At 49.0% G+C, this 18,191-nt stretch overlaps 1 protein-coding gene across 1 annotated transcript in view; it reads left to right on the top strand.

Annotated features, from left to right (window-relative positions):
* The window catches only part of CC2D2A (coiled-coil and C2 domain containing 2A), a 527,307-nt gene that overhangs the window by 156,158 nt on the left and 352,958 nt on the right, over positions 1 to 18,191 (top strand). The window contains exon 10 of the mRNA XM_078678452.1: positions 1,871 to 2,002. Within this exon, the coding sequence (XP_078534578.1) occupies positions 1,871 to 2,002 (132 nt within the window). The remainder of the gene's footprint in view (positions 1 to 1,870; positions 2,003 to 18,191) is intronic.

The raw sequence follows: 18,191 nt of genomic DNA, 5'->3' as shown, positions 1-18,191 counted from the left end.
AGAGCTTGATTGAATCCTATGAACCTGCTCGAGCATTAAGATCTGCGGGTGGAGGATTGTTGAGAATTCCCAAGGTTAAGAAAGCCCGTATGGGAGGCAGATCGTTTAGGTACTTAGCGGCAAACCACTGGAACAAACTTCCGGTTGATCTGCGCCTAGAACCGGCAGAAATCAAGTTCCGCGCTAAATTAAAAACCTACCTATTTGTCAGATAGGCTGCCTGCCCGTCAGCTAGACTTCCAGCTTCTGCCTTCTCTCACCTTAGCGCGGGGACACGCCGATGTGCGTAACTCAGCGCTTTACAAATGCCCCTATTATTATTATTAAGAGATGATGTTGAGGTCGTGCAGTTGGGCGACGTGGGCGAGCGGTGCCATGTAGATGTTGAACAGCGTTGGGCTGAGGGATGAGAGATGAGACCTGGGGTACGCCGCAGATGATCTCAGTGACTTCGGAGCGGAATGGGGGGAAGGCGGACACTTTGTGTTCTGCCGGAGAGGAAGGAGGTGGTCCAGTCCAGGGCCTTCTCTTGGATCCCGGCGTCGTGGAGGCGTGCTCGTAGTGTGCGGTGGCAGACCGTGTCGAAGGCGGCTGACAGGTCCAGGAGGATGAGGGCTGCAGTTTCTCCGTTGTCTAGCAGGGTCCTGATGTCGTCAGTGGCGCTGTTGAGGGCAGTTTCGGTGCTGTGGTTGCTGCGGAACCCGGACTGGGACTGGTCCAGGATGCTGTTCCCCTCGAGGAATCTGGTCAGTTGTTTGTTGACTGCCTATTTGATGACCTTTGCCGGGAACGGGAGCAGGGAGATAGGTAGGAAGTCTCCGTCTGGAGGGCGATGTCTGGGGTGTTGGAGTCTAGTAGGTCCCAAAGTTCAACGGCGTGTTTGGGTTCGGAGCGAGTGTTGTGAAGGATGCATCTGAGGTAGTTGGGTTCTTTGGAGGTGGGTTGGCGGGCCGTATGCTGGTGAAGCTGCAGTTCCGCCAGGGGAAGGGTCCTTGGGTGCGCTTCCGGGCGGCCAGCTAGCAGGTGCGTGATAGTCCGGCTTTGAGTGCATGGAGGGTGCTGGGGTCATAGCAGAGGCGGGTGTTGTGGTGTTCTCGGGGGCCAGGGGTCCTGGCACTGCGCGCGGTCCAGACGCGGACGGGCGCAGACTGGCTTGCCTTAGGTGCGCCTTCGGCGCACCAGCGACATGGCCACTGCGCTTCCTCCATATGGGCGGATATGGGAGGGAGGAGCAGCTGGGAGCGAGGCAGCAAATGGGAGAGCAGGGGGGCGGGCCGCGAAGGACGCAGCGGAGGGAAAACAAAGGGGGGGAGCGGGCGGGGATTACAGAAGGCAAAATAGAGCGCACAGAGGGAAAAAGACAACAGTGCTAAAGTAATATGAAAACGGGCAAAACCACAGTACTAAACAATAACAGAGCAGAATGCAACAGTGCTAAATACAGTACTAAACAATAACAGAGCAGAATGCAAGCAGTGAGGGATATGCGGGGCACAAACCAATGCGAGCGGCAGCAGCGGGCTCAGGGCACACAGGAGGAGCTGTGTGGCGTAGAGGGAAGCGACCTGCCTGGTGACAGGGTCAAGGGTCACTCCACCAGGTCCACCAGGGCTTGAAAGTAGGTTACTACTCATTTGGTCAATAACTATGATATATGTCCACTGCTATCTTCATACTTCATTCCAGACCTTGAGGGCGCTGGGACTGCATTATTTCCTCAGCTGAGGGAAAGAATAATAAAAGGATTTGTATTCTAGGAAAAATGAGCTAGAAGCCGTCATATCATGCGCTGTGTTCTGGCACACTGCCTTTGCTTCAAGTTGTGCATGCATTCACTATATATTGCGGTAACCCACATTTTCTTAATTAGGCGAAAAAATGGTTTGGAGACGACGGAAAAATCGTAGCTTTGGATAATCCAATAAAGAAGTGTATGACAAGGCCTCCAATATTTTCCAACCAGGAAGACATCGACCCTATGTTGGAGATCGTGTATAGAAAGGTACAGGATATTTTCCTTTCATTTAACATCATATTGTTAATTCTGGTATTATGAAATCTTTTTTCGAAATGCACTGCTTACTGGTATCCTGTGTTAGTTTGTTCTTACAACAGGAACTATTCAACAGAAAGCTAGTAACTTTATGAATTGTAGGGTTACACCTGCTATTTCTGTAGCTACTCGTATTATGAGAATCACAAATATCTGCAGCTGGTGTGCACAAATCAGCAACAATAGGTTTCCTTTCCATGAATATACCCAACTCTAAAGTGACAAATTTTCCACCTGTAAAAAAATTAGCCATTTTACAGATGCATTTAAAGGGCAAATACACCTCAACTTCCCCAACACCGCCCTTAAATTTGAGTGTATTTGAAGCCCACCTGACACAACTATGCTGGCCTTTGCCGGTAGTTAGTTTAGCTGTGTGAGTTGTGTGTGAAGACCATTGTGAAGGTTTGTGAATGTCCACAAATATACTGCATTGTTAGTGTTCACTACCCTCCCAGTTGCCACTCTTTTGACCAATGTAGAAGACTCTCTTATTCGCAGAAACCGTGTTAGGCTCTGATGTACAAACAGGTAGCTGCTTTATTCATACACCAGGATGCATTCACAAAACACCAGCTTCACTTGTTGGTTATATATATGTTTATCTAAAGGAAATCCCCAAGAGCATCACACTTCTCTGCTCACACTCAAATCAAAATTGGTGTAGCTGTTAGACCAATGCTCCAAGTGTCACAGGAATATTTCTTGCAGCATCATACGTATAGTGTAGCTTGGTCACATAGAATACAGATAAAACAAGATATAGCACTATTCACTGGGAGCATCCACTTACACTCCTAATACTAAGACATTGTTCAACTCTTCAATCTACTGCAAGGAATTTGCGGGTGTTAACGTCATAAAGTTTTTAAAATGCAAATGAGAGCTTTTACCCTGTGCCATCAAATCAAATTTTAACCCACTTATTTTGAAATTAAGTTTCAAAAAAGCATGTGAATCAGGCGTGTCACAGTGAAACAAAAAAGTCAAAGAATTGTAAAATTGAATGCCAAGCTTTACTGACCGCCGGCTGCACAAATTCTACCTAGAAGTCATTCTGCTTTACTTATAATACTTGTTTACTGTGTGAATGTCTTGAGGAATAGTTTGAAAATGTCTAATAACAGAGCCTGATGATCATGTGACCCTCACAGTACAAAAGAGTTCTAGAGTTCTCGCCAGCTTCTGCTCATTACATACAATTGTGTCACAGATGAGTTTACAGGTTTGCATATAATTGATTTGCATATTTTCCCTGTTAGATTGGGGGTCTCTAGTTGGCAGAGGTAGGTACATTTGACCAAATAGGGACCCTTGCGTCTTGTCACTCCTAAAATAACCCCTGCTCACCCCCTTGGTAGCTTGGAACGAGCATGCAGGCTTATCTCAGAGGCAGTGTGTAAAGCATTTGTGAACACATACAGTAACCAAGTGACAACACTACAGGTGGACACCACACAAGTTGTAGTATAAAAATAAGTATTTTTATATAGACTTAATACAAGAACACAAACAATCAAAATCCACAATACTGTACTTTAAAAAATGGTAGGAGTAGCTTAGTTCTCTTAAGATGCAAAATGCGACACTTTAAGTTCAATGTACCTTAGGATGCGTAACGCTATACAACGAAAGTGTTGCAGGTAAAGTGATGCGTCGGTTCCTTATACGCAAGAACAGTGATGCGTCGGGTCCCTACTGATGCATAGGGGATACGTTGGTTCTTCTCAGCGAGGGGAGGTGATGTGTCTGGTACTTACTGCGCTTCCGTGGTGATGCGACCAGTAGCGCAGTAATGCGATAAAGATCCAGTGCAAGGAACTATAATGGCATCTTCTCTTGGATGCGACACGATGCGTGCATGCCCGACCTTCCAAAGAACTCCTGGGGAGCTGGTGGGTGAAGTCTGTTGTCCCTGAGACTTCAGCAGGAGGCAAGCTCTATCTCAAGCCCTTGGAGATCCTTCACAAGTTGAATAAACGTAGCACAAAGTCCTTTCTCCTATCTTTGGCAGTCCGGCAACCACAGCAGGCCAATCCCTAACGCTTAGGGATAGTCTCTCCTCAGTCTCTCTGGTTCCTCTCCCCAGAAAGGTTTCTTCTTGTTTCTCAAAAGTGATCTAAAGTTCTGGGATCTGGGTCGCCCTTTTTATACACAGTTTTTCTTTGTTCTCTGAAGGCGGAGAAGCCTTTGCCTAGTCCAAACCAGTTCTGGTCAGTCCTGGAGCACTTTGATGACAAGACTCTTTCTCCCCTTTCACAGTGTAGGGCAGGGACATCAGACGCACCACAGGAGGTGGAGCCAGTATTGTGGAGGGAAGGCACAGCCCAATTCAGGTCCCAGGTGCAACTCCTCCCTCCCATCTGCATACAGATCTCACTATTCAGCCGTGTGCTGACTCACCCTATCTCCTGGAATCCCCCAGCCCCTGTCACTCAAACTCCAGACAAGGAATACACAACCTAGCAGAGGTAGGCTTGGATGGTTAGACAAGAAAATACCTACTTTCTAAAAGTGGTATTTTCAAACACAGAATGCTAAAACCAACTTCACTAAAAGATGTATTTCATCATTCTGAGTTCAGGCATACTAAGCTCGAATTTCTACCTAGTTCCCGGAGTCAGTTAGGATTATAAGATGTAATAATCAAACTGCCCTTTCTGGCCTATTGGGAACAGATAGCCTTGCAATAGTGAAATACAAAAATGGCTGTAATTCACTATTAGGACAGGCCACACACATCAGGGCTTGTCCCACCTTTTACCTAAAATGCACCCTGCCCTTGGGCCTACCATATGGGTGACTAATATGCAGAAAGGGAAGATTTAGGGACTGGCAAGTGGGTGCACTTGCCCAGTCAACATGACAGTACCAGACTGCACTCAGGTTCTGCAATGGCAGACCTGAGACACACTTTTACAGGCTGCTTCTGTGGGTGGCACAACCAGTGCTGCAAGCCCACCAGCAGCATTTGGTTTACAAGACCTGGGCACACCCAGTGCACTGTACTAGGGTCTGACAAGTAAATCATAGCAGCCAATCATGGAGTCACTAATCCATAGATCAATTTACCAGAGGGAGAGCATATGCGCTTTCGCACTCGTCAGCAGTGGTAAAGTGCCCACAGTCAACCAACAAAATCACATGAGGCAACAGCAAAAAATGGAAGAGAGACCCACGCCTAGGCCTAACATTCTCTTACCTAGAAACTCCTATATACTAGGCGAATGGGTGGAAATAGTTATTGATTGAGTACAGAGGTGGCCATTGACCAATACCATACACACAGGTGCTCCCTATTTTGGGTGTGAGTGCTGCTAGCCTTATCATCCTTATTGTGCTGATATAATCGTAATATAAACACAATTCTGCATTGGTGCTAGAACAGATAAAAGTATTGCAGTAGTGCATTTCCTCATTAGTGTGAGTGCTACTAGCTTTGCACACTTGTACAAGCAAGATCTAACTTATAAATACAAAATATGCACAATGTAATGACGAATAAACATCTGAAGACACAGGTAGGATCAAGAGGCATTTATTAACACCCCATCCATCATCGAGTGCGGTCAATTGTCCCCAGTCGAATCCGCACGCCGTCCGTCCTCGACATTCTATGTGGAACCACGTTACATCACACTTCTTTCCCCTTACAAGTAACATGAGCTTAGGCAACCTCTTTTCCCTCTAAACAAAAGAGAAACCTAGACAAACAAAAACAAACAGAGGAAAAGAGAATAAACAAATAGAGATGAACCAAACAAGGTGTGTTCCTGCAAATATGCAGTCGTTATTTACTCACAAAGTCTGTAAGAAATGCTGGGGTTCTGCAAATTATCACACTCCTCCTGGTAAACGCTGAACGCCCCACTTGAGACAGGGCTCTGGATGCTTATTCAGTGTCAGACTCAGTGTCGAAAGAGCTGTCATTCCTTGGCTTTACGTGAACCACATGGCTGTGATTCCAAATATGTCCATCATTGGTTTTCACTGAATTCTTAAACAAGTTCACTACTACCTTCATATTTGTGAATTTGGACCAGTCTTGACAGCCCAGGGGTACCTTAAGCTTAACTTTGTCTCCAAACTTGTATTCAACTGCTTTAGCACATTTACGGGAAGAAAAAACTCTTTTCTTTTCTGCTGCAATGACAACTCCTTCTCCCGCCACTGGCCAATACCATTGTCCTTCACCCCTTTGTCCAAAATCATCCATCCTGGACAAATTTTAGTATTAGGAGATCACTCACTGAATAATTCAAACAGAGTCTTCCCAATGGAGGAATGAGGCGTGAATCTATAGGCTGACATCCTGTTTTGCAACTTTTTCTCCAATTCAAACAGTTCACCCTCGCCAAATGAATTCCCTCCTTCAAAGTTTTATTCAACCTCTCAATGGCTCCATTAGTCTCTGGATGATAAAGAGAAGTTTTCTGATGTTCAATTCTACAACCTTCCAAATATTGCTCCATTTCACGCGAACAAAACTGTGGACCATTGTCTGACAACAAGAACCTTGGAAAACTTTCACATTCAAAAATTGCATCCAGAAACTTTATCACACATTGAGAAGTAGTGTTGTGTTGTGTTGTGCACACAACTCACTTCAATCCACCTGGAGTATAAATCTAGAAGAACAATCAAATACGGTGCTTGATGTTCACTCATAGAACAAGGTACACACACACACCATGAGATCCAAACTGGGCCACTAAAAATCCTGTCTAATGCGTTCTTTGTTTATTGAAATTCCCATGTGCTCTTCATGGGCCATTTGAATGATGTTGTCCCTCAGACTCACCGGGGGAACCAACCTTGTGCTCCTAATTAACATCTCATTCCAAATGGCCAACTCATGACTCAACAACGACCAAGGTTTCTCAAGCTTACCCACTTCTGTCTTCAAAAATCACCTTCAACGTTTTGTGATCAGACCTGACAATGAAGGAGGTTCCCCACACACACTTCCTGAATTTGTTTATTGCCCAGAAAATCGCAAGTGCTTCCCTCTCAATAACTGAGTAGTTTATCTCAGCACCTCTTAAACATCTCAAAGCACAGGCAATCAGATGTTGCAAACCTTTCCTCTGTTGAACTAGCAGAGCACCCAACCATTTATTGCTCGCATCAGTGATTATACACGTTGCATCACCTGGTGTAAAGGCCTGAAATCTGGAGCACGCGTTCAATCATCCTCAACCCTTGTAAACTCCTGTTTGCACTCATCATCCCACACAAGTTCTACCTTCTTGCACAACATACTTCTGAAATGATTTGTTTTCTCCTCAAAATTCTTTACAAATTTGCTGTAAAACTCAGCCATACCCAAAAATGAGGCTAACTCTTCCTTAGAACATGGATCTTTCAATTGGGTATAGTGTCAACCAAATCCTTCTTTGGCTTAACCGCACAGCTTGATATGTGATGACCTAGATAGTCAACCTCAGTTACTCCAAATTTACATTTATCACAACTTAGCGTCAACCCTGCCTTTAATTGCCTCTCCAAAACCTTCACCCCTCTGTCATCATGCTCTTCAGTAGTCTTCCCATAAACCAACATGTCATTTTGGTAACAAGGAACACCTGCAATTCCCTTGACAATTTCATTCATGATCCTTTGAAAGGCGGAAGCCGTTGACACCAAACTGAACAGCATTCGTACAAACTTAAAAGCCCTCATGGGAGTTATGAATGCAGTCAACTCCTTGGAACGATTATCCATAGGCAACTGATGATAGGCAGAAGCTAGGTCATGAATGATAAAATAACATGCCTGATCAAGAGTTGAGATCATCAATATTGGGGTGTGGGAATTTATCCACCACCACCTCCCTATTGAGGGTTCGAAGATCCACACATAAGCGAATCTCATTATTACTCCTTTTGGCCACCACAATTGGGGCCAACCACTCTGTTGCCTCCACAGGTTAAATCACTCCAGAATCCATTAACCTGGTGATTTCCTTCTTCATGGCATCCTGCACTCTTAAAAGAATCCTCCCCACCTTAGCTACAACTGGCTTGGCACCAAACTTCAACTTAATACAGTGACTATCACCTTTGAGATGCCCCAACGTATAGTTAAACAATTCTTTAATCATTCTCACAAATTTGTCACCAGCATTCTCTACCCCTTGTATTTGGAGTAGAGGGTTTGCATTTGGATTGAGAGTAATGCCCAACCGAGCCTGGTGCAGCCAACTCAGTTATATCATCACCTTTGTCAGTCTCATACACTTTTGCTTCCACAAATGTTCCATTACACTCCACACAAGTTTGAAAATATCCCAGCATTTTTATAGGCGTCCCATCATAACCTGGTCTCACATCTGACCTCAATAACTTAACTTTACCAGAAAAATCTCGTTCATACACTTCCTTAGAAATTAAGATGAGATGAGAGCAAGAGTTACATTTCATTTTCATCTTAATGTCACCAACTTTTACCCACTCGGAAGGATTTTCCACACTACAACCATTCACCTGATAAATAACCTCATTAACCTCATTTTTGTTTACTCCTTTGTTTTGACTAAAAGTTATTTTTTTAATGACCTTTCTTACCACAAGAGTTGCATACTCCTTTGAGAGCTGGGCAAAAATTGGCATTAGCCTTATGACCAAACTTGCCACAGTGATAACATGTTCTTTGAAACCCCAACACACCTTTTTTTCTTCCTCCGCACTCTTTTTGTCATCAGAAACAGATTTCTGCTTGACTTGACATACCACTTCTTCTACCTTTTCAACTGTAGCTGTTCATTTGCTCTCCTTACTCAACTTATTCACACACTTCAGCATGTGTTACACATGTTTGGCAATGACCATCACTTCATCCAGAGGTGATTCCTCTTTTAACCACAGCTCTTCCTTATTTTATCAATGGAAAATTTCAACACAAATTGGTCACGTATGCTCTCTTCAATCAATTCACCAAATATGCAACCAGCCGCTAATTTTCTGAGAGCAGTCACAAACTATTCTACTGTCTCTTCCTTTCCTTGCTCCCTCAATCGAAAATATCATCTTTCCATGATGGTGCTCCGTTTGGGTAGATGATGCAGATCTAACTGCTTGATACACACCTCATCACCTCATATTCATTTAATCCTCTTTGGACTGCAACACTCAATTGTGGCAAATTTTCTTAAACCGCCTGCCCCTCTCCACCTAAACAGTTAAGCAAAAGTGCCTGCTTCTGCTCTGCACTTAGTTTCGTGCCATAAACACTGGCATCATTTAAAAAAATGTTCTTCTGTTTCTGCCACTTCACAGGCGGTTCCACAGGACTTGTCATAAAAAATGGGGGAGCAGTAACATTTTGCATTTTTACAATTTCCCACAAAATGCTTAACACACAACTAAGATGCTTTTGTTAACCCCTTCAGTGCTAATGACAAGGGTAACTCGTCATGTAGGGCCCATTGATTTCAATGGAAAGTCAATGGACCTACATGCACACCCCTTAGCAGCCAAGTGGTTAATAAACAAATTACCATACAAAACGTTGCCAAAGACTGAGAAGCTGAACTGCATAAAACAGTAAAAGTAAACTTAGTAAATCAGTGAAATGCTGAAAACAGTAAAAGTAAAACTTGTTGATCTCACCACTCAAGACACACCCTTTAAATATCGGTCTTGAGCAGGTGTGCTTGGCACCTATTTGGCAAGCATGAACTCAACACTGTTTCTACCATTCTGCATAATGTATCAATCAATCAATCAATCAATCATAACATTTGTATAGCACGCTACTCACCCGGAAGGGTCTCAGGCGCTTGGGGGGAGGGGTCCGCTACTGCTCGAACAGCCAGGTCTTGAGTTGTTTCCTATAGGCGAGATGGTCCTGTGTCAGCCGGAGGTGGATGGGGAGGGAGTTCCATGCTTTGGCTGCCAGGTAGGAGAAGGTTCTTCCTCCGGCGGTGGCTCTTCGGATGAGTGGTACGGCGGCAAGGGCGAGGCTTGTAGAACGTAGCTGGCGGGTGGGCGTGTAGAAGATCAGGCGGTCGTTGAGGTACTTGGGCCCAGGTCGTGGAGAGACTTGTGTGCGTGGGTAAGGAGCCTGAACGTGATCCTTTTGCTGATGGGGAGCCTGTGCAGGTCCCACAGGTGGCTGGAGATGTGGCTGCTTCGGGGGATGTCCAAGATGAGTCGGGCGGAGGCGTTCTGTATGCGCTGGAGTCTTTTCTGTAGTTTGGCTGTGGTTCCCGCGTAGAGGGTGTTCCCGTAGTCCAGTTGGCTGGTGATGAGTGCCTGGGTGACCGTCTTCCTGGTTTCTGTCGGTATCCAGCGGAAGATCTTTCGAAGCATGCGCAGGGTGTTGAAGCACGATGAGGAGACGGCGTTGACTTGTCTGGTCATCGAGAGGGAAGAGTCCAGGATGAAGCCCAGGTTGCGTGCGTGGTCTGTTGGCTTGGGAGCGGTGCCCAGGGCGGGAAGCCACCAGGAGTCGTCCCAGGCGGAGGGCGATGGTCCCAGGATGAGGACTTCCGTCTTGTCTGAGTTCAGTTTCAGGCAGCTGTTCTTCATCCACTCGGCGATGTCTTTCATCCCTTCGTGTAGGCTCGTTCTGGCGGTGGCGGGGTCGTTGGTGAGGGAGAGGATCAGCTGGGTGTCGTCGGCATAGGATATGATGTTGAGGTTGTGTTGGCGTGCGATGGCTGCGAGAGGGCTCATGTAGACGTTGAAGAGGGTTGGGCTGAGCGATGATCCTTGCGGTACGCCGCAGATGACTTCGTGGCCTTGGATCGGAACAGGGGGAGGCGGACTCTTTGTGTTCTTCCGGCGAGGAATGAGATGATCCACTCCAGTGCCTTTTCTTGGATACCGATGTTGCTGAGGCGGTGAACTAGGGTGCGGTGACAGACGGTGTCGAACGCTGAAGAGAGGTCCAGGAGGATGAGGGCCGCTGTTTCCCCGTTGTCGAGCAGGGCTCGGATGTCGTCGGTGGCTGCGATGAGGGCGGTCTCGGTGCTGTAGTTGGCTCGGAAACCGGACTGCGTGGGGTCGAGGGATCCGTTCGTCTCGAGGAAGGCTGCAAGCTGTCTGTTGACGGTCTTCTCGATGACTTTGGCAGGAAAAGGGAGGAGCGAGATGGGGCGGAAGTTCTTGAGGTCGGTGGGGTCCGCTGTTGGTTTCTTCAGTAGGGCGTTGAGCTCGGCATGCTTCCAGCTCTCCGGGAAGGTGGCGATGTTGAAGGAGGAGTTGATGACGTCCCGGAGTTGGGGTGCGATGATGGAGTCGGCCTTGTTGAAGACGTGGTGGGGGCAGGGGTCGGTCGGAGATCCGGAGTGGATGGTGTTCATTGTGCGGGCTGTGTCTTCGGTGGTCACCGTGGTCAAGGTGTGGAGGGTGGCGGTGGGGGGCGTTGGTTCGACGGTCCGGTGCGTGGAAGGTGCGCCGAAGCTGTTGTGGATGTCGGCGATCTTGCAGTGGAAGTAAGAGGCGAGAGAGTCGCAGAGATCTTGTGAAGGAGTGATGTTGTTGTTGCCGGTGCTGGGATTGGAGAACTCCTTGACGATGCTGAAGAGTTCCTTGCTGTCGTGGGCGTTGTTGTCCAGTCGTTCCTTCAGTGATTTCTTTTTGGTGTTGCGGATGAGCTGGTGGTGCTTGCGGGTGGCGTCTTTGAGGGCGGTCATGTTGTCTGTGGTCTGGTCGAGGAGCCAGGCTTTCTCGAGGGTGCGGCAGTTCTTCTTGGAGTCCTTGAGTTCGTCGGTGAACCAGGAGGCGTTCTTGCTTCTGGGCGGGTTCTTTAGTGGCGCGAGGTCGTCGGCGAAGGCGGTCAGCCCCTGCGTGAGGTTGCTTGCTGCTTCATTGGGGTTTGTTGTGCTGGCGGGTGGGTTCTGGCTGAGGGAGGTGGTGAGCTGCTCGGCGGTGATCTTGCTCTAGCTGCTGCGAGGAACCTGTTGCGGGTGGTGGTGGGTCGTAGTTCTTCTGTAGCTGAAGTGGACGTAGCTGTGGTCGGTCCAGTGAAGTCCGGTGGAGTGGCTGAAGGTGATGTGCTTGCTGGATGAGAAGACTGGATCAAGCGTGTGGCCGGCGTAGTGGGTGGGGGTGTTGACCAGTTGCTTGAGTCCGAGGTTGGCGAGGTTGTCTAGCAGGGCGGCAGTGTTGCGGTCCTTGTTGTTCTCCAGGTGGAAGTTGAGGTCCCCTAGGAGGATGTAGTCAGCGGAGCGGAGGGCGTGCGGGCTGATGAAGTCCGTGATGTCTTCGCTGAATTGTGTACGTGGTCCCGGGGGTCTGTAGACGAGGGTGCCTCTGAGGGTCGTCTTTGGGTCGGTGTGTATCTGGAAGTGGAGACACTCGGCGGCGGCGAAGGTGTTGTTGGAGTCGGTCGTGATGCGGATGGTGTTCTTGTGTACGATGGCGATGCCTCCTCCAGTCTGATTGACGCAGTCTCTCCGGATGATCTTGTATCCGTCTGGGATGGCGATGGCGATGTCGGGTGCTGAGGAGGCGTTCATCCAGGTTTCTGTCAGGAAGGCGACGTCTGGTGAGGTTGTGTCGAGCAGGTTCGAAAGTTCGATGGCGTGTCTGTGAATGGAGCGGGTGTTGAGCAGGATGCACTTGAGGTGGCAGTTGTGGGTGCTCGGCTTGGTAGCTGTGGTGCAGGTCCGGAGGCAGGTGAACTTGCAGGCTTGACAGGTGTAGGGTCCGTGGGTGCGTCTCGGGGTGGCTCGGTGGCAGGCTCTTGTTCGGTCGGGTTTGAGTGCGATGAGGGTGGCGGCGTCGTAGGTCCGTCGCATGGGCAGGCGTCGTCGGGGACCAGGGGTCCTGGCGCTGGGCGCGGTCCAGGCGCGGACGGGCGCAGACGGGCTTGCCTTTGGCGTGCCTTCGGCGCACAATCGGCACGCCCGCTGCTCGTCAACGCTGCGCGTGCGTGGGGTCGTCATAAGTAGGCAGCCGGGAGGAGGGTCAGCAGCGGGGCGGCGAATGGGCTGGCGGGGTGCGGGGCTGCAGGGTGGCAGCGGCGGGAAAGTCTGGTGCGGGCGGGCTGCTCAGCGACGGCTGGGTCGCCCGGGCAGCAGCAGGAAAATAAGGCGGCAAAACAGCGGGGCTCAGGAGCAGCAGCAGGAGGAGCGTGGGGGCGACCAGGCCACAGGTGCAGGCATGTATCCAACAGTTGTGCCTGTCACCGTGAGGACAAGCAAATGAGATGTGCTTGTCACCATTGTTTCTTCCATTAAGGTTTCTTAATTGGCACCTATTCCCATGAAACCATGTAAATTATGTACTGGGATGAATAAAATGGCCGCCAACGTGGCCCCGTAAACTTCCGTTCCTTTTACTTTAGTCGTTTGGGCTTGTTTTCTTGCGTCCCTAAAACGTACCACTTCCTCTATTTTCTGTAGTTGTTTGGGCTTACTCTCAGCCCATCCAGTGATGTGCATATCCCGACTTCCTGCCCGTTGAAACGCAAGAACCAAACCTGATCACTCTGACTCCACCATAGATACTGCAAAAGGGACTCGCTTCCAGAAACATGATCTGGAGTTCTCGAAACACCACTTGCTTATCACAAATCTCTTTCCTTGATGCCTTGCATGTTTCGTGACCTTCCTCCACTTCCTTCGATTCCGCTCCTCACCAAGCTGGATTTACAATGCTGCAATGATGTTGGGGTGATTCGGCCCACTTCTGCACACGATTGTCACCAGTGTAATGATGAAGAAACCTCCGAAGACACAGGTAGGATCAAGAGGCATTTATTAACACTGCATCCATCAGCGAGTGCAGTCAACTGTCACCAATCGAATCCGCACTCCGTCCGTCCTTGACATTCTATGTGGAACCAAGCTACATCACACACCGCACAAAAAGTCTTTCCATGCTACAGAAATGCCAAAAAAAGGTTGTGTTTGGACATTAACAAAAGTAGTGTTCGAGGCATGTGGGCTGCTGAATTTATATCTGTGCATAGATCGCCGCCTAGTGTTGGGTCCGGATTATTGCACAGTGTTGTCCTGGAAGAGTCTTCGAAGTATCACGAGATAGGTGGCTCCTCCCTTGGACTACAGTGTGCATGGGCATCCTCTCCATCTTCAGATTGTTTTTTTCCGCCATTGGGTTCGGATGTACCTTCTCGACTCAAGTTCGGATTATACTTAAAACGCTTTTCGCAAGGCCAAAAGGCCTTCGGGGCGTCGGTATTGTCTCGTTCGGTGCCCGGTACTTCATCCAGTTCTTCGAACAGGACGTCGAAGGCCGTATTGCCTTTTCGACATCTAGGCCCCGACGGGCGTCGACGATGGAACGGAGCCCGTTCAAGAGATGCCCCGTCTGCAACTCCAAATACCCTCACATCAATGTGCACCCGGTGTGCAATAAGTGCCTATCCCCGGACCACGAGGAGGCCAGCTGCATGGCCTGTTCAAAGTTGCGGTCGAAGAAGACGCTTCGGCTTCGGCGCGCCGCGAGGCAGTCGGCCCTGCAATCAGCGCCGGAACCAGAAGATATCTTCGAGGCAGACTACCTCGAGGGCGCTGATCAAGAGGATCCTGACCAGCAGTCGGACCCTGCATCGGAGCACGACTCGCATTATAGTGTGGACGAAGAACAAGACTACGTCCATGAGGAAGACATCGTCGAGGTAGGAGACGACGCAGAAGCCATCGGAGCCGTCGTTGAACACTCAGGCGATGAGCAGGGGACTTCCGCAATCGCGGGGCCCAATACTGACACTATACTCTCTATGGCTCAGGTCGAGGCATCGCCGGAAGGCCTTAGCCAAGATCTTTCTGCGCATTCTATAGCCCCGCGTCCAAGCCCGGCTAAGAATACTTCTACGGAGCCATCGGTCAATCAGCCACTTTCAGCGGCGACATCGAAACCGAAACCGACAGCAACTGTATTGAAACCGAAACTGCTGAAGTCAGTCCTCGGATCGACAGCCTCGGATTCGTCGACTCCACCCCAATCTAAGAGTGTCATCAACCCTTCGGGGTCACGAGGGGGCGTCGACCCGAAACACGGGACGCCGAAGCCTGTCTCTGCCGTCAAGCACGTCACGCTCACGCTGTCGACGTCCAAGCCCAAAGATGGCGACACTGGCAAAGGACTCAAGGCTAGGAAGACTGTTGATCCAAAACTTCCAGCCTCGACGCCGATTTCCAGCAAGGCCCTCGAGTCGAAAAGTGCACCCGGCCCGAAAGAGCACGTTGCGTCGAAGCACAAAGGCGTACCTGTTGCGCACCGTCAGCTCGAATCGACGCAAAGCGGCAAGCAGCCCAGTGATCCGACAAAGTTGGTCGGATCGAAAACTGCAACTCCCTCAACAAAGGTCGGTTCATCTACACAACCTATTAAATATGGACTTCCCCCAACCGCTCGACCAAAAACCTTGGAGCCACAAAAGGGCACCGACACTACCAAGAAAGTGTTGGTAGTTTCGAGGACTCAGTCCACTGAGGAGGATGTGATGTTTCAACCACCCTCCTATGACAATCAGACAAAACTGTTCATCGACTCAGATACTGGGAGACTCACCATTTACAAAAGGAAAATAATGCCAGAGACTCCTTTAGAGTCATACAAAATCCCTCTGAAAAGAAAAAGAGACTCGGCAACCTCACCTGTTCTTTCCGAGCCTGTGGAGTCCTATGAACAGGACTATTCCTATTTCCCCACATGCGCCTATGAGGATATAGGGGAGGGATACAATGACGAGGAGTTCAATTATCCTGCTGACACAGATCAGGATGCCCAAAAAGCCTGGACTGACCCTGTTGACCCTAGTGAGCCACACAGCACACCTGAAGTTCAGTCCTATACCATCAAAACCTCGCCTACTGAGGATACGGCTGCGTTTAACGCTTTAATTGAAAGGGCTGCCAAAAACCATGATGTGGTCATGCATGCTGACCCAGTAGAGGAGGACTTTTTGTTTGATACTTTCTTAACATCAGGAAGATCAGTAAAAACATTGCCTATGCTAAAGGGTGTCCTTAAACACGCTACTGACATCTTCAAGGAGACCACAAGGGCACGGGTTGTAAACCCGAGGATTGAGAAGAAGTACCGGCCTGCACCTGTGGACCCTACGTACATCAAAGGCCAGCTCCCGTTGGACTCGCTCGTCATGGCTAATGCTCTAAGAGGGCAAACTCTCAAACCAGTGGTGATGCTCCCCCTCCGGACAAAGAATCCAAAATCTTTGAAGCGTCTGGCAAGCGAGTAGCGGCTCAGGCAGCAAATATTTGGAGGATCTCCAATACACAGGCCCCATTAGCCAGATACGATAGGGGACACTACGACACGTTAGAGCAGCTACTGCAACACCTGCCTGAGGCTTATAAGGAAGGAGCAGAAAGGCTGATACAAGAGGGGAAATTAATTTCAAATGCGTCCATCAAGTGTGCGCTAGATGCAGCAGACACGGCAGCTAGGGCCATAAACACAAGTGTGATACTTAGAAGGCATGCCTGGCTACGTATCTCTGGTTTTAAGCCGGAAATACAAACTACTTTACTCAACCAGCCGGTTAACCCTGATTTTCTCTTTGGACCTGATGTAGGCACAACCCTTGAGAAAATTAAGAAAGACACTGAGACAGCAAAATCCATGGGGGCTCTGCAGTCACAACAGTTCAGGGGCAGTTCCTTCCATCGCTCCGGTGACAGGGGAGCCTCCAGAGGTCAAGCATCACAACAAGCCCAATACAACAGAGGGGGCACGCAGACCACCTATTACAAGAACAATAGGGGTGGCTATCGTGGGAACAGCACCAAAGGCAGAGGACGCAGAAATAATAATGCCAGATCCTCCGCCACCAATAAACAGTGACGTCTTGTCACTGCCCCCCGACCATATAACACCAGTCGGGGGAAGACTCAAGCAGTTCCTGCCAGTCTGGGAAGGCATAACCACAGACAGGTGGGTGAGAGACCTTATCCAACACCGCTATTGTCTAGAACTGACCTCCACTCCACCCAACATACCCCCAAGACACTGTCCTATGTCCGCAGAGCACATGCATTTATTGCAGCAAGAAGTACTCTGCATGCTGCAAAAAGGGGCCATAGAACTCGTGCCTTTACATCAGCAGGGTACAGGGGTGTACTCACTGTACTTCTTAATCCCAAAAAAGGACGGGTCTCTCAGGCCCATTCTAGACCTCCGACCCCTAAACCAGTACATCTTGTCAGAACACTTTCACATGCTGACTTTACATCAGGTACTGCCATTGCTCACTCAGAGATACTTCCTAGCAACCCTAGACCTAAAGGATGCATATTTCCACATTCCCGTTCACCCAGCGCACAGGAAATATCTCCGGTTCACCATAAACAACCAGCATTACCAGTTCAAAGTCCTGCCTTTTGGGGTCACTACTGCCCCCAGGGTGTTCACCAAGTGCTTAGCGACAGTGGCGGCGCACCTTCGGAGACAACACATCAATGTCTATCCTTATCTGGACGACTGGCTTGTTCAAGCAAAGTCAGCCCAGCAATGTGCCAGCTACATGTCCTGCACAATTCACCTCCTACACAGTCTAGGATTTTCACTGAATTACTCAAAATCTCACCTTCAGCCCGCACATGTGCAGCAGTACCTGGGTGCGACAATCAACACTCTAACAGCGACAGCGCACCCAACCTCAGCCAGAGTCAACAGCATGCAATTGCTCATTCAGAAATTCAGGCCCCAACAATCACTCCCAGGCAGGTATTCATGCAGCTGATAGGTATGATGGCCTCCTGCATCTTTATAGTCCCTCACGCAAGGCTACACATGCGTCCGCTTCAGGAGTGCTTAGCACAACAGTGGAACCAGGCTCACAGGCATCTAAAAGACCTAGTGTTGGTGACCGGTCGTGCATACAACTCTCTGCATTGGTGGAACACACAAAACCTTTGCAGGGGACGACCGTTCCAAGAGCCTGTACCACAGATAGTGCTGACAACGGATGCATCTCTCCAGGGTTGGGGAGCGCATGTCCTCCGTTATACAGTCCAGGGACTATGGACAGCACAGCAGTAAAAGATGCATATCAACCTGTTGGAGCTCATGGCGATCTTCATGGCAATGAAGGCCTTCAGACTGCATCTGTGCAACAGAGTTGTGCTGATCCGGACGGACAACATGACTGCCATGTATTACATCCAGAAGCAGGGAGGCACGCACTCTCCACAATTGTC

This window comes from Lissotriton helveticus, chromosome 2_2, assembly GCF_964261635.1.
Source record: "Lissotriton helveticus chromosome 2_2, aLisHel1.1, whole genome shotgun sequence".
Taxonomy (NCBI): domain Eukaryota; kingdom Metazoa; phylum Chordata; class Amphibia; order Caudata; family Salamandridae; genus Lissotriton; species Lissotriton helveticus.
Note: the sequence above shows the minus strand (reverse complement) of the source record. Positions and strands in the feature narration are given on the sequence as shown.